This window comes from Psittacula echo (genome assembly GCF_963264785.1).
Source record: "Psittacula echo genome assembly, chromosome: 2".
NCBI classification, from domain to species: Eukaryota; Metazoa; Chordata; class Aves; order Psittaciformes; family Psittacidae; genus Psittacula; species Psittacula echo.
Window position 1 is genome coordinate 37,998,375 of NC_137737.1, and position 16,663 is coordinate 38,015,037.

At 40.7% G+C, this 16,663-nt stretch overlaps 1 protein-coding gene across 1 annotated transcript in view; it reads right to left on the minus strand.

The window, feature by feature from the left end:
- Nucleotides 1-2,255: 2,255 nt before the first annotated feature.
- The window catches only part of ITGA8 (integrin subunit alpha 8), a gene marked incomplete at both ends in the record, with an annotated part of 110,809 nt that continues 96,401 nt past the window's right edge, over nucleotides 2,256-16,663 (minus strand). The window contains 3 exons of the mRNA XM_080610454.1: nucleotides 2,256-2,342; nucleotides 3,568-3,690; nucleotides 13,502-13,603. Coding sequence (XP_080466580.1) covers nucleotides 2,256-2,342; nucleotides 3,568-3,690; nucleotides 13,502-13,603 — 312 coding nt within the window. The remainder of the gene's footprint in view (nucleotides 2,343-3,567; nucleotides 3,691-13,501; nucleotides 13,604-16,663) is intronic.

Sequence of the window (16,663 nt, forward strand, 5' to 3'; positions counted from 1 at the left end):
TCATCAGAGTTGTGCGGATGATGTGACTGTAATGAGCTAGCTGATCTTATTTCTGAGGTTGCTACACACAACAGTTCAATATTTACAAAAACTAGAAGCTCGCTGTGTTTTCCATGGGAGAATGATTTTGCCTGGAATGTATGGGGTATGGAGGTGTGCAGATACGGGACAGGCTTGCTTTGTGGTGATACCTATCAGCTGATCCTTCTACTCTACCAGGGGTCAGCTCAAACCCATTTAGGGGAAGGAGTCTGTTAGTGGTTTTCTGGGGGACTGGGAAGTGGTCAGGCCTCCCCATCCTCAGAAAACAGAGTGAAGTGCCTCAGTTTTTTGGGGCATGTGTGTCCTCCTCTCATTGAATCTCATGGGCACACTGCATCTAATAAGCTGAAGACTCCATAGAAGTCTTCCTACAATTTTGCCTTAGGTATGAAGATGGAACACACCTGCTCAGGTTTCTAGCTTTTGCTTGGATTTCACAGGTCAGCCTGCCTGCAAGAAATGGTAAAACTGTAAAATCTCCTGTCAGACTGACAGAAGTGACAATGTCTCATGGCTAGTCCTGTCCCAAAGTCTTAGGAAGCAGAAAGGCAGTTACGTAAAAGGAGCCAAGAAGTTGTAGAATGGATGAGGACATCTGCTGATTAAGAAGATGAGATGGATTAGAAAGAAGTTCAGGAGAAGGGAAGTGTGATGTGTGTTTCAGAAAATGAACAAACCCTCCTGAAGTTTACCCAATATAGCTAATTTCACACTCACAGGCAGCACTGGAAGACTCAAACTTTCAGGCACAAATTTGCACAGATGAGAGCTTAGAGCCCCGCTGAGATAAGGACCATTTGCTGATAGAAGAGAAAGAATGAAGCCTCTTTTCTTCAGAATCCTTGACCCACAAAAAAAAACCCCAAACCAACCAAACTCTTCCCCTCTCCCTCCTCTCCCCCCCACCAAATGTATATTTTTATACTCTTTATCTCAAAATACCTTTCCTTCTTTTTTTCCATGCTTCACTGGCTCGCATCCTGGTTTTCTGCATAAATACAAATCCTTTCCACCTTCCTTGCAAGGCTTTGCTTAGGAAATCATTAGATTCAGCCCTCAACTTTGCTGAAATCAACACTTTAAATATGTTGCCAGCTTTTAAATTGTAAAGTAATAACAAAATAAGGTAAAGATTTCTTTACGTGAACAGTGTTAGGGTGTATGACACAAATTAAACAGAAGATACAGTGACAGTAGCCATGCCATTTTAAGAGGTCATTTCCACAAACTAACAGGGTGATGACAAAGAAAACTTACCCTAGCCCAAAACCCCCAAGCCTTCTCAATATCACCACTATGGCTGTGATAATTTAAAGCAGCATTTCACAAATGATGGAATCCTGTGTCAGCTGTACAGGTGTCAGCCATCAGCAATACAAGGAGAGGGTAACTCATCCCCTTCTCTAGTCTGTGCATGGGTTTATCTGTGTGTGATACTGCCAGCTCTGAATTGAAAGAAATGCAACATGTACTTGTTTATCATATGTCTTCTCTTGTAAAATGTTGCATAAATCCACTTTGCAAAACACTTTCTAGCCAAGAAAGGTGTGTTCTGTGTGTACAATAGGTTTACTTTACATGCAAGGTAAGTACACGATTTCTATTTTTTTTACGTTCTTCTCCCAAAATCTAAATTGATGATTATATCAGATACTTATCCTGAAAAGGTGGAAAAATAAATAATTGTGCCCCATCTATAAAGTTCTTCATAGACTACCTTTGTTTTTCAGAAGTACTTTCACAGTACTGATATATTGCTTGTCTCCCTGAGCCATAATTTCATAAAAGTTCTTATTCTTAGGGAGGTGTCAAAGGTATTCTACATGATACAGTAGCGTTCAGAAGTTTTGTTCTGGCCCATCTTCTAGACAATACAGCAATGCAAGTGTTTTCTCCTTGGGAGATCTGGGCTCGTTCTGGAAGCATCTCAGTACAACACGTGTTCAAAAGCATCTGCCAAAATGTAGACTGACTGGAATACGGGATAAACATTCTGTTCAGTGGTGAATATGTTCATAAGGCAGTGATAAAGCTCCTTTTTTTGGCAAGGATGGCCATCATGTGGTGTGTTCTCAGAACATTGCATAGATCAGATTATGACACCATGTCACTTGCAGGTACAAAGGAAGACTTGTGGAAGGAATCCTTCATTTAATCCTCATCATGTCTCTAGTTTCAGGCAGGATTCTGATTTGAACTGTCACTCTCTTCCTCTATGCATCAGTAGTCTTGTTATTTGTCAGTTGTTGCCTGTCAGCCATGTCATCTTGAGGAGGTCTAGCTCTGTCAAAGAAGCCACACTGCAGGAAGCAATCAACAGAAACAAAGGCATCATGGTAAGACAACCACAGGAAGACTCAAATGCAGTTTGATTCTTTACTCAGCCAACCTGAAAGGTCAGATAAAATCTATGGCAGGTTGATAGACTGTGAAGCTTTTTAATTTCTATTCAAATTGTTCCCTATGAAAAATGAAAGCTTTAGGTGCAAGGCATTGAGTTTAAAAACTCAACTAATATGAAAGGTATCTTTGCAGGAGATGTAAAGTAGGTCTGAATGCTGGCACCGGCTAATTAGAAAACTGCTGATTTCAGCTCAGCAAGACACTCATTCAGAAAAGATATTTAGATTGACAAATTGTAATAATAATAGAGGTGGAATATGTGTTGGGAAATGTGCTCAGGACAGTGTTGTGAGCTATACTAAAGATCATGAAGGATGAGATTCCTCTCACCTAACTCTAAGTGTCTAAAAGTTACCCTTTTGGTTGAAAGGTGGAAAATCATGTAGACTTCACAAAAGGTCAAAGAAGAGTACCACCAAAAGGTAATTCCTTTTATCCTCCCATGTTTTAGACATAGCGTTTTGCTGTTGTTAACTGACTACGCGAATCTGGAAATTTAGCATGGGCTGGACACCTACCCCATACCTTTAGGCATCTAAAGGCAGATGAGCTATAGCCTAAAACTTAAGAAATTATTATTTTTTTCATGGGAACTGAGAGGATGGCTGAAAGCTGCATTGGCTCCCTGTGATACAGCATTTTCCAGTAACTTAGAACCTGTGAATGCAGTCTAACAACCAACACAGAAATAGAAAACTTTAAAATCAGAAGATATGACATACTAATATGAAAGGAAATCTAAAAACTAATTCTCAAAGCTGGGAGTGTTGTTACATGCTGACAAAAACTGGAAGTTCCTGAAGTACTCAGAGAAAACAAAGTCACTTCTTTTTGAACCTAAACATCCTGAAAAAGAGGATCATAGGTCTTGGGAAACAGAGCCAAACTCTTCATGCCCATTTATAACCAGATTTCAATAATAAAGGAGGACTTTGAAAACAAGTTCCCTGCATAAAGGTCATTAGCATGTCAGAAATGCCAAAACAAAAAAGACACGTGTGTTGTTGCTTTTGCTCCAAACTATTAAAGATGAAAAAATTCCAGCCTTTTTCTGATCTGTCAGTGTCTTCTAGTATATTTCCATTTTTGTAAGGCAACAGTAACAGTAATAATGCAACATACCTTCCATAAGGCTAAGGTCAACATAGCTAGTACCAGTAGTCCAAGAAGTATTGCTAGTATTATAACCCATAAAGGGATTACAAAGGAGACATTTGGTGTGGACCAAACGACAGATGTTCTGATCTGAAATGAAAAGGATACATCAAATGAACAAAAATTAAGCAAGTAAAGCAAATTTGCCAGTAGACTACAGAGGTTATAAGAATTCACTTCAATGGCATCTTTGAGGATTAGAAATACACATTGCTTGAAATTCTTCCATGTTGGCTTCATTTACTGCAAGTTCTTTTCCACTTGTTCATAATTACTAGAAATGGGATTTGCACATACACATAAGTCTTGTGATGTCAGACATATTAATCATTTTCACTTAATACAGAGTAGCAAAAAATACCCTTCTCTGCAGATGCTTCAAGGAACAAAGTTCTACTTGCATGCTGGTACAGCCTGGGCCAGTATGACTGACTTATGCTGAATTACTCAGAAACAATGGTTGACTTCAGCCCAAACTCTTAATTCACACCACAACAGATACCAGTATGTTATTCTTATTCTAGTTTTTGCTGACACACCAGTATACATTTTTAACTAAGACTTGCATATCAGCTAAGCAGTCCAAGAATGAAACTCAAGCAGAGTGCATTGTCTTTGTGATAAAACCCAATGCACACTATGATGCTACTCCTTAAAAGAAGCCAAGCATATGGACTATTTAAATGGGATATAGGCATGAAACACTCTCATTGCCTAAGGCTCTAGAAAGAGGCAGGTGTGTATAACAAGAGCTGTCAAAGGTTTTAATTGACTTGGATAACTTCTCTCTAGACCTTCATCTCAACAAAGAGTAATAATAACCCTTCTGTATTTCTTTTTCTGGGACCATCCACATATGTAACCTCCTCCTCGCTCTCTCTTCAGTACCTTGTACCAAACTTATTCTACGCTCTAAGACTCCTCTTGGAAGGTTCCTTGTTAATCTCATTGAATATTTGCTCTCTCCCTGCTGCTTCCAAGTGGGAAGGAATGAGTTCAAGCTTTCCTTAGCTCCTCAGCCACAATGGTGTCCGTTCAGTTTTAGTTTATTTTTTCAAAATCTCCTCTTTATTGTTAGCCTTGGAAATTATTTCTCTCTGGGGTTTTCTCTCTCATTGGGCCTCTCTCATTTACTCCTAGTCTCCTTTAAACAGGATAAGTATGTGCCAGATGGAAGTTATTTTCTTCATGACAAGATGAAATTGGTTTGCAAAGCAAACTGATTACACAAACTCTCAAGTGATCTTCCTCTTCAGTGGCTGAGGTACAGCTAGGAAATCTACTCTTTTTAATAAGTTTCTCGGCTATTGCCCAATTTCTGATCTGCACTCACTGCAAATTCCCTTTCTGCTTGTTGGGTTTTTGTATTCTTAACTCACTGGTTGATGCACCTGAAATTCAGCACAATTTCATTCATGGAGCAGCATCCTAAGTTTGAAGACTGGACACGACTTCTTAGTCCAGTTCAAAATTAAATCTACTTCTGTGCCTCTCACTCTTCTCCTTGAAGATGGCAGATTTCAGCCTTTCTGCAACATCTAGCCCTTTTCTCTCACTCTTTCTCATGATCAGCATACTTTCCCAGACTTTTAATTCTGCAAGCACCAGCAGATCTGTCTCTCAGCTCTGTCGTACTTAATTGGAAGACACTTTGGAATAGTCCTTTCCACTTACTTCATCTGTGCAGCCTGCTGTCCCCTGCTCTGACACAGCACTCTGTAAGATGGCAGTCTGGTGAGGTCTACTGATGCATATATTTTTTATAATATCCCTCACTGTTATGGGACACAGATCATAATTGAAATAGGGACAAACTTTCTATGTGGGACACCATTTGCTTTCTACCAAAGCTTACATTGAGGGTTACACACTAAAATCTGAGACACTGTCCAGTCCTTTTGAGGTCAACACTTTAACATAGATCTGCACCTAGAAGATTTAGTGCTTGTAGTGCTGGCCATACCATTATTGATCTAACAAATATATTAAGGTACTACATTCTGGTGCAGCTGTAAATAGTTCTGACTCTAGAAGACCTCAAAATGATAGCATATACAAGGAATAAATATGCTAGCCAATTAACCCCATGAAATCCTACTCTCGGGTCCTAACAGATATCTTGCCACTTCAGGGATACCATTCCCTTCCCCAGCCTGCTCTCTGGGTTACTTCTTAATCACTGCAGAGCTGCAGAGGCTCTCTGTGTCATTGATTCAGCAAAAGCAGTGCTCATTTAGTAAGGACAAAATGTTTTTGAATGGCTCTCCTTGTGTCTCAGTGGTACTGTATCTGGCATTAAAATGCAAAGGCAGAGAAAAAGGTCATCTGAACTGTCTGCAGATTCCTCCCAGAGAAAAGCCAGTAGGGTCCATCCAGACCTCAAAGCATGTTTGACATCCTGCTGAAATCAGTGGAAACAGTCTATTTCATTAGGGACAGTGGATTTCATTAGGCTTTGGATAAAGCTGATAGTAGTGTATGCAACTATAAGTACCTCTGTAGCCACCCTATGTCTTGTTTTATGCACCACTTCCTGTGTGTTTGCTGCATTTGCATGTTATGTTTTCTTTCCTCAGACTGTAAAAACAATAAGGCAACCCAACTGTTCTTGTGATACCCATAGAGCAGCTATCAGCATGGATCCAGATAAAGACATTTGGGTCTTCCTGAGGACACACTGTAATCAATTATGAGTGGTGCAGCAGTGCTCAGATTTGCTTGTATTGCGTGGGTTCAGAATCCTCTCTCCCTTCTTCCTTCTGTCATTCTGCCTTTACAGATAGTAGAGCCAACTTACAGTGTAATTTAAGTAGCTCAGCTGGAGCCTGACAAATGCTGAAATATAAACAAGAAACTGTAATCTTACAGAAGTGCAGAGCATCATGCTTATAATCCTTAGATTATCAGCAATGAGTAAAACAGACACCAGAAATTAAGTGTCTCCTGTATCAAGCAGAATGCTGCTGCAAAGCTGCCACATCTCTCTTCCCTTGTAGGAGTGAAGCCAATGGCTAATGAAATATTTGCCTGCTAAAATCTTAAAGCCATTTTGTTGCACCCACACCCTTTTCCCATTAATCCTTCTTTGTCTTAAGGTTTTGAAAGCAAGGGAAGGGTTGTGCTAAGTGCTTGAGATTTCTTTCCTGAGCAGGTGATTATACGTAGTCATCAGTCTCACTCCTGCCTGTGTGCATTACCAGTAGAATATAACACCCCTGGGCTCCTCTATATAAAGACTTGCAGGGCTACTAATGCAATTCATGGTGAATAGAATTGCATTCTATTGCAGAACACGGCAAGTTCTGAACACCCATGGAGGCAGAAGCTGGAGGAAAGAAAGAAACAAAGCATCCCTTCAGTTTTGCTTGCCTCATTTCAGTGTTTCCACAGAAGCCTGTCCCTCCTCCACCCCATGCTGTCTGCAACAGTTGTACATGTGATTTTGATTTAAGACAAGTTTGTATTATTCAGCTTGGAGTTCTATCATCTTCTCCATGTGGTAGGTTTAGTACTGCAGGATCAGAGCCAGGGAACATTTTTTTGGGGGGAATTATCTGTTTTCATCTAAGGTGGCCAATGTGAAGAAGTGGAATTTTTACACACGTGTTGCATGTTGGCACCGTACTTTCAATGTGTGTTGGCTTTCCTCTCTACTCATGAGTAGAAAACCTTCTTATTATAGTGGACACTGAAAACAGTGGTTGCTTCTCTGTCAGGCTGGTGAAAAGAACACAGACTTGAGAGGAGCCATCTGACTTTTGGCCTTTCACACTGCTGATTGTCTCACACCTTTTGTATGCAAAAGACTGACAAGGAATGCCATCTGGCTCAAGCTCTGAGATGAGGGTGAAGCTAACCAGACAGTTATGGTCAGAGCCTTTGTCTGCTATTGGAAATAAATTCCAAGCTAGTCTTAGCACAGATGCTGTCTGACATTCTTAACTTCAGGATCATTGTTGTAGTTCCATGAAAGTAATTTGTTGCTCACGGAAGCATTTCTATACGGGGCTTTTATTTCCCTTTTTTAAAATGTGCCACAGTGAAGCACATTGTAAGCAGATAAAATAAACATTAGGGGTTTTTCCACTAATACTTGTACAGTTTTGATTGTGCTCCTGATTTTGGTGTTACTTCAAAATTGTTTTCAACTCCACTGCAAGGCAGCATAACACAGTGGAGCATATATGGTAAGTTGCCAGTTCATCAACAGTCACTTGTGGGTAGATGGGAATTAGGTTTTAATAGAGCAAACACAGAATCACAGAATGGTTTGGGTTGGAAAGAACCTTAAGATCATCTAGTTCCAGCCCCCCTGCCATGGGCAGGGACACCTTACACCAGACTATGGTGCCCAAGGCAGCCCAGGATACAGTTGGCTTTCTGGGCTGTGAGCGCACACTGCCGGCTCGTGTTAAGTTTCTCATCAACCAACACCCCCAACCTATAGTCACAATTCAGTGCCTGCTAATGGGATTCTCACAAAGTTGTTTTTCCCCTCTTGTTCTTTAAAAGACACATTTTAAAAGACAAAAATAACTTCTCCATGATTTAATCTGCTATTTTAGGCAACAGTAGTTAAACTGATTATTATTCTAATGCTACCTCTTTCATTTCCCATGATGACCTTTCTCTAATCTTTTTTGCTTACACAGACTGAGAAACAAGAACTCTTTAGTACTCCTATACATTCCCATCCAGCCTTTGCAGCATGACGTTTTTGTATGTGCTGAAAAAATGCTCAACATAAAATGTAAAAGCTCCCTTGACCTTGGAGTTACAAGTAATATTGACATTTTTATTTACATTTTACAAATGCTTGTGCAACTGTATTTCATGAGGAATCTAAGCACTTTTGAAATGAAAGTACTATCACTGTGTAATAGCTAAAAAGGGAGTTATAAGACTTAGTCTAAAACCAATTTTACTCACTGTAGGACACTGGTCAAAATCTTAGACTAGAGGCATCCCCTCTGAAGATCCTATCAAATATTTAAGAAAAGCAAGCATATTTTATTAAGCACCAAAACTGGCTCAAGAATCTTATATTTTCTGGTCGAAGCAGTAAAGGTTGAGGGCTGCCTTGGTTGCAGCGACCACGAGATGGTGGAATTCAGGATCTTGTGTGGTAGGACCAGTGGAATAGCAAGTAGAATTGCAACCCTGGACTTTAGCAGGGCAAACTTTGGCCTTTTCAAGCAATTGCTAGGGGAAATCCCATGGGCAAGGCTGCTTGAAGGTAAAGGGGCCCAAGATAGTTGGTTGGCATTCAAGGATTGCTTATTCCAAGCTCAAGAGCTGAGCATCCCGACACGTAGGAAGTCAAGGAAGAGGGCCAGGAGACCTGCGTGGCTGAATAAGGAACTGCTGGGTATGCTCAAGTGGAAGAGCAGAGTTTATAGGTCATGGAAGGAGGGGCTGGCCACTCGGGAGGAATATAAGGCTGCTGCTAGAGGATGTAGGAAGGCAGCTAGGATGGCTAAGGCCTCCTTAGAATTAAATCTGGCGAGAGGGGTCAAGGACAACAGAAAGAGCTTTTTCAAATACATAGCTGATAAAACTAACACCAGAGGCAAGGTTGGCCCACTGGTGAATGGGATGGGTGCCCTGGTGACAGAAGATACAGAGATGGCAGAGTTATTGAATGCCTTCTTTGTCTCAGTCTACTCTGCCGGAGGCAGTCCTGAAGAGCCCTGTACTCCTGAGACCTCAGATGAAGTCAGGTCACTGGAGCAGTTTGCCTTAGTCCATGAGGAATGGGTTAGGGACCAGTTGAGCAATCTGGACATCCATAAATCCATGGGTCCAGATGGGATGCACCCGCGGGTGCTGAGGGAACTGGCGGAAGTCATTGCTAGACCACTCTCCATCATCTTTACCAAGTCTTGGGAAACGGAAGAGGTGCCTGAGGACTGGAGGAAAGCAAATGTCATTCCAGTCTTCAAAAAGGGCAAGAAGGAGGACCCGGGTAACTATAGACCGGTCAGCCTCACCTCCATCCCTGGAAAAGTGATGGAACACCTTATCCTTGATGCCATCTTAAGGCATGTCAAGGATAAGAGGGTATGAGAGGCAGTCAACATGGCTTTACCAAGGGGAAGTCATGCTTGACCAACCTCCTAGCCTTTTATGAGGAAATAACATTGTGGATGGATGATGGCAGAGCGGTGGATGTGGTCTACCTTGACTTCAGCAAAGCATTTGACACAGTCTCCCACAGCATCCTCATAGCTAAATTGAGGAAGTGTGGCCTGGATGATCAGGTAGTGAGATGGACTGCGAACTGGCTGAAGGACAGAAGCCAGAGAGTTGTAGTCTATGGGGCGGAGTCCAGTTGGAGGCCTGTATCTAGTGGAGTGCCTCAAGGGTCAGTATTGGGACCAGTATTATTTAATATATTCATCAATGATTTAGATGAGGGAATTGAGTGTACTGTCAGCAAGTTTGCTGATGACACTAAGCTGGGAGGAGTGGCTGACACGCCAGAAGGCTGTGCTGCCATCCAGCGGGACCTGGACAGGCTGGAGAGTTGGGCAGGGAGAAACTTGATGAAATATAACAAGGGAAAGTGCAGAGTCCTGCATCTGGGCAGGAACAACCCCAGGTTCCAGTATAGGTTGGGGAACGACCTGTTAGAGAGCAGTGTAGGGGAGAGGGACCTGGGGGTCCTAGTGGACGGCAGGATGACCATGAGCCAACACTGTGCCCTTGTGGCCAAGAAGGCCAATGGCATCTTGGGGTGTATTAGAAGGGGGGTGGTCAGTAGGTCGAGAGAGGTCCTCCTTCCCCTCTACTCTGCCCTGGTGAGACCGCATCTGGAATATTGTGTCCAGTTCTGGGCCCCTCAGTTCAAGAAGGACAGGGACCTGCTGGAGAGAGTCCAGCGCAGGGCAACTAAGATGATTAAGGGAGTGGAGCATCTCCCTTATGAGGAAAGGCTGAGGGAGCTGGGTCTCTATAGTTTGGAGAAGAGGAGACTGAGGGGTGACCTTATTAGTGTATATAAATATATAAAGGGGGAGTGTCACGAGGATGGAGCCAGGCTCTTCTCAGTGGCAAACAATGATAGGACAAGGGGTAATGGGTATAAACTGGAACACAAGAGGTTCCACTTAAACTTGAGAAGAAACTTCTTCTCAGTGAGGGTGACAGAACACTGGAACAGGCTGCCCAGGGAGGTTGTGGAGTCTCCTTCTCTGGAGACATTCAAAACCCGCCTGGACACATTCCTGTGTAACCTTATCTAGGTGTTCCTGCTCTGGCAGGGGGATTGGACTAGATGATCTTTTGAGGTCCCTTCCAATCTCTAACATACTGTGATACTGTGATACTGTGAAATTAAAAGGGAACAAACTATTGCTTATTCTAACTCTGTATTTTTTATTATAACAAGTACTTTCACCTTGCACATGAAACTCATCAACTAGGATAGCATTTTTTATCATAAAACCACTAAGAAAAAGTGTCAATTTTCTCTTGAATGGTAGAACTGTTAGCAAGGAAATCCAGCCAGTTGTACAATATATAGCTGTAATCCCAAGCCTATCAAAATTAATAGAAACACTTTTATTGATGTCAGTAGATTCTGGTTTAAGATCCAATAAGTTCCAAGCTAATTTTCTGTTTGATGCCACTTTAACTCTATGGTCTTACTATACAAGATTACAATTTTCTTATATTTACATAACCTTTCACACACCTCCGTATCATGGCAGGGGAGTTGGAACTAGATGATCTTAAGGTCCTTTCCAACCCTAACTATTCTATGATTCTATGACCCTCTGTCAATATATAGACCTATATTCTATGATGATGGAAATAAAGACCTCAGTGCTGCAAATACGACTACATCACTCTGTTCGTTACTGGTGTGTATAGGATTATTCATACCATTAAAATTATATATACATATCAGCCTGCATAATCGGAATCCAGTACTCTATGAGTTAAATGAAAGACATATGCTGTATTGTTTTAGAATATGTTATCTACACTATATAAATGCTAAAGTTCAAGATGACTATTAGATATATACTTTTGACAATTAATTTTAAGATATTAAAATATTTATTCCACTTCCACCCTTGCATTGTCTGAAAGAAACCCATAAACTTCCAAATAAATCTTTGGAAACTTTTAAAATACAACCAATGATCTTTTTCAGAAGGAGCAAAAATATTGAGCATTGCCCAACTTCAAGCAAATATTTCTTCTTGCAAGTGGAACATCAAAAGAGCTTGTGCATATAACACATCAAGTTGTAGAGCTGGCAAGCATCTACTGCCATGTCCAGATATGAAACAACATAAAAGCACTATCATTTTTCAACATTTTCCAGTTGCCATTACAGGCATTTTACTGTAAATCATCTGCAGCAAATAACAAGCATTATACTGGCTGGAGTAAGAGAATAAAATGCTTATCTGATCATTTGGTAGATCATCTGACACTTTTTGAGAACAGCAGGCTATCACCTGGGGTAAAGCACTTCAGTCCACATGAAGGCACCACTATCGACAGAGTTCTGCACAACATGTGTTTCTGGTATGGAACACATGCTGCAAGAAAATAAAAAGAGCCTGAGTATATCTGTCAGCTTGGATCCTTTGAACCTTTCTGGATGAGTACTGCATTAAGCATCAAATCTCTCTGGTGAAATCATAATTAGTGGTTGGAGTCACTGAGCCTACAGGACCAAGATTTCACCTTATATCTTCCCAGAGTAAGTATCAATCAACCATTAAATCTGGGCTTGTTCAATCCATATAGCTTGTATTCTCTAAAATATATTCAAAAGTAAGCAAATATATTCAAAGTAAGCAGTAGTGTGTATTATTATGTTGCTTTTCCACGTAAGAAAATATTCTGCTCCCTACTACAACATCTCAACAGACTGATAAAATGCATTTGCACCACGATTTAACTTGGAAAAGTTTGTACTGAGCTTACCTTTTAAAAGAAGGACTGTAAATGATAAATCTTTAGAAAGATGAGAACAGTAAGTCTTCAAATTTCAGGTTACTCTTATATTAGAATCAAATTATGCACTCATATTTTACTTATTTTTATCAGTAAGGACAAAACAGAGTGAATTTTTACCATGGTATAAAACACCATAAGAAGCAAGTTCCTTTAAATTGCTCCCAGAATCAATGCTTTGGCACCAGTAAACAACTAAATTAAACTTACACCTCCAAGATTAATTTTTTATGTAATAACTCATGGCCATACAAATCTTGCTCTGCAAATAGATACTTTACTTACTATCTATCTATCTATCTATCTATCTATCTATCTATCTATCTATCTTACTTATCTACTTACCTACCTACCTACCTACCTATTACATCTGTAGAGGTTACCAGGTAATTTCATATCTTGCACCTGATGTGCCGTGAGGTGGAAACCCTAGAGAGGCACCGACTCCTTTCTGAAAATCAGGGTATCAAAGAAGTTTAATACAGATGAGAGAGAAGTTGCCAGAAATAATCCATTACTGCTGACTGGGAGAAGAGCAGGATCTCTAAACCTGACAGAAACAAGGTTTTTGGATTCTGCACAAAAATTTCCTCCAGATTTTTTTTTTACCCTGAACAAGGTAACTAGATACTTGCTTTAACAGTTTCGTTGTTTTCTTCTGGGTGAAAAATCCACCCTGACTGCAATAAAGCACTTTGCACATTAGTGCAGCAAGAGACTATTTTAAAATGGAATTAGTATCATATATCATCAACTTCCACAGAAAGCAATAAAGGTATTTCCTTGAGGTATTATTTCAGGAATTTACACTAGAAACACACGAAAGACTGATCTCAGTATTTTCATCTATAAAAACTCTCACAGCTGTGATCAGAATGACCAAATATACGTGCTTCACACAAAGACACCATTTTCAGTTACTCACGGCTATGCTTCCCTCAGGGAGCTTTGTTGGTTGTACTTTATATGGCATGCTCTTAACTTTGAAGGACACATTGGAAGACAGAGTATAGAGATCATTCTTTCTCTGAAATTCAATAAAAAAGAAAGGAAATTATTAAAACCCATGTTTATACTTAAAAGCATTACGAGAAACAAGAGAAAAAATACAGAGCACTGATTTCTTAAGGCAAAGATGGCTTTTTTTGGTAAAGAGTGCAGTCATCCTGGGATCTATATGTGTCCATGAGACAAATACATCATACAGCATAAAGCTGAACAACAAAGATTTCATGTTCATATGTGGAAACGTTAGATATGCAGAAAGACACACACAGTTGTTTCTCATAGTTCTGTCTGAAATAAGAGATTGGTGAGTTTGAAGCAGGGGGGAGGTTTATGGGGTGTCTATGTTTTAAAACCTTGCCTCTGCTCACCAAACTCAAAACAAATGCAGGTATCTTCAGAAGATTTCTGGCCCATCTTGAGATCAGGCTGGTAGAGCTTCTGATGGCATCAAAGGAATGGCTGTGCCTTCCCATCAAAGAACAACAATAGGAACAAACATCTTTGCACTTCGCTTAGAGTATGATTGATTTCTTTTTGCAGTAGAGCTCAAAACCCCCAGAAGAACTCCCTTTGCTTTTTTACTACATTATGCAACTGCAATAGGAATGTATAAAAGTCATTGTTTAACTTATATATATGTATAAATACCTATATAGCCCTCATTAAGCACTTCAACAAACCCAAAGATGTGCAGACATAAAAAAAAAAAAAAAATAAAAGAAGTATTGCTCTGCCAGTTCTGTGTGGTTTATTTATGCTTGCCTGTATTTATAAACATTATTCAATTAGGCATCACTCTCCCTGGTTCAGAATGACTTAAAAGTGCTACATTATATAGCTCATGCTGTGACTTTTAATTAGTGTTTTCACCTCATTTGGAAGCCAGGTTGGCACTGACACACTACATCTGACCACTTGTGTCTCATCGTGCTCTTCTAACCTTGGCAATAATCTCCCTCTCTGTGTGAAGTGCCTTGAAATGACAAGGAAGTCCCGGCATGTCCACTGGAAAAAAGGCTGCTTAAATCTGGAACGATCTGGGATAAGTGCTGACATGTGAAAGTGCATGTTCCCTAAAAGAATCTTAAGTTGCAACATTTACTACAATGGATACAAATATTTTCCACACACATATTTCGAATCCTGCTGAGCTCTTTGCATCATTGATATTTAACTGGAGTCAGTTTTGAAGGTTAAGCACATCAGGTATCAAGTAAATCTTTTAGTTCACTTTGAATTTGACATGTTTCAATTTCAACCAAATATTGTCTTGTTACAGACAGATGATCCTGCACTCCAGCTACGTCCTTTTCTTCTTTGTTTTTATCCCAAAGACAGATGGCTGAGTGGGTACCATGCTCTTCTGGAAGGCAACAATCCTGCTTCTAATTCCACCTCTACAACTGATTTTTTGGGTGGCACTACATGCAACTCATCTCATACATGCCATCCTATGTAAAGCTGGGGTAGTGATATAGATCTCTGAAAGTGCTTTGATATGCTCTAAAAAGTGTTAGGTAGTCAAGTGTTAATATGTCCACTGGAATACAGAGGGCTGGGAGTTATGCCTATCATATCGCTTTACATTATACTCCTTGAATTACACAATTTTCATCTCTTGTGTGAGAATATTTTCAAAGCCCTTAATCATTTTTGCTAACTGTCCCAACCCTTTCTGAAAAATGATGTTCAGAATTTGACACACTCTCTGGTTACTGATTCACTGTTTTGTAGATCAACAACTGAAGTAAGAAGACCCCATGATAATTTAGGCTACTGTTTCTTTTCTTCATTGAGGGAGAAAGGTTTGTGATGTGAAAATGACCTGAAATAAGCATAACCTAAACCTGGGAGCCAACTTGGATACAGCTGGATTACAATAGCCCTACTAAAAGTTTTCAGAGAACTGCTGAGGTTGGGAAGCACCTCTGGACATTGTCTTACTCCAGTCAGATGCTCAGAACAGGGTCAACTATAGCAGTATGTTCAGGGCCATGTCCATTTGGATTTTGAATACCTCCAAGAACAGAGACTCCACAAACTCTAGGGTAACCTGTTCCAGTGTTTGACGACTGCCACAGTAAAAAATTTCTTTTAATGTTTAAATGGAATTTCCTATATTTTAATTTGTGCTTGTTCCCTCTTGTCCTGTTACTGGATATCGTTGAGAAGGCCTGGCTCTGTCTTCTTAACTCCCTCCTATATCAGATGTTTATACACACTGCTAAGATCCTGCCCGAGCCTTTTCTTCTCCAGACTGAACAATCCCGTATGTCTCAGCCTCTCCTCGTGTTTCAGGTGCTCCAAGGCCTTAATCATTGTTGTGGCCCTTGGCTGGACTTGACCCAGTATGTCCATGTCTCACTTGTCCCAGAGAGCCCAGGACTGGACACAGCACTCTAGATCTGTTTCACCATTGCTGAGTAGAGAGAAAGAGTCACCTCCCTCAACCGGGTGGCAATGCTTTTCCTAATGCAGCCCAAGAGGCTGTGAACTTTCTTTGGTGCAAGGGCAGACACACCGGGCTGATGTTCAACTTGGTGTCCACCAGGACCCCAAGATCCTTTGCTAGAACACTGCCTTCCAGCTGGCTGGCCTCCAGCCTGTACTAATGTACTGCGTTATTCCCCCTGTGATATAGGACTTTGCATTTCCCTTTGTCACACTTTGTGAAATTCCTGCCAACCCACTTCTCCAGCCTCTACTGAAGGGCGGTGCAACCACCTGGTGTATGACTCCTTCCACTGTTCTGTCATCTGCAAACTTGCTGAAAGCGTATCCTGTCCCATTATCAAAGTAATTAATGCTGTTAAACAGTACTGGCCCTGGTATTGACCCCTGGGATATACTATTACTGACAGACTTCCAGCCAACTTCATGCTGCTGACCCCAACACTTCAAGCCTGGCAGTTCAGTTTTGAATCCGCAGCTCTGACCACCTATCTTCATTCATTTTGACAGTGTCAAAAACCTTGCTGAAGTCCAGATACAAAACCATGACTGCTCTCCACTTGTCCTCCAAGATGAACCTCAATTATCACAGAAGGCTATCAGGTTGTCATGATTTCCCCTTCATAAA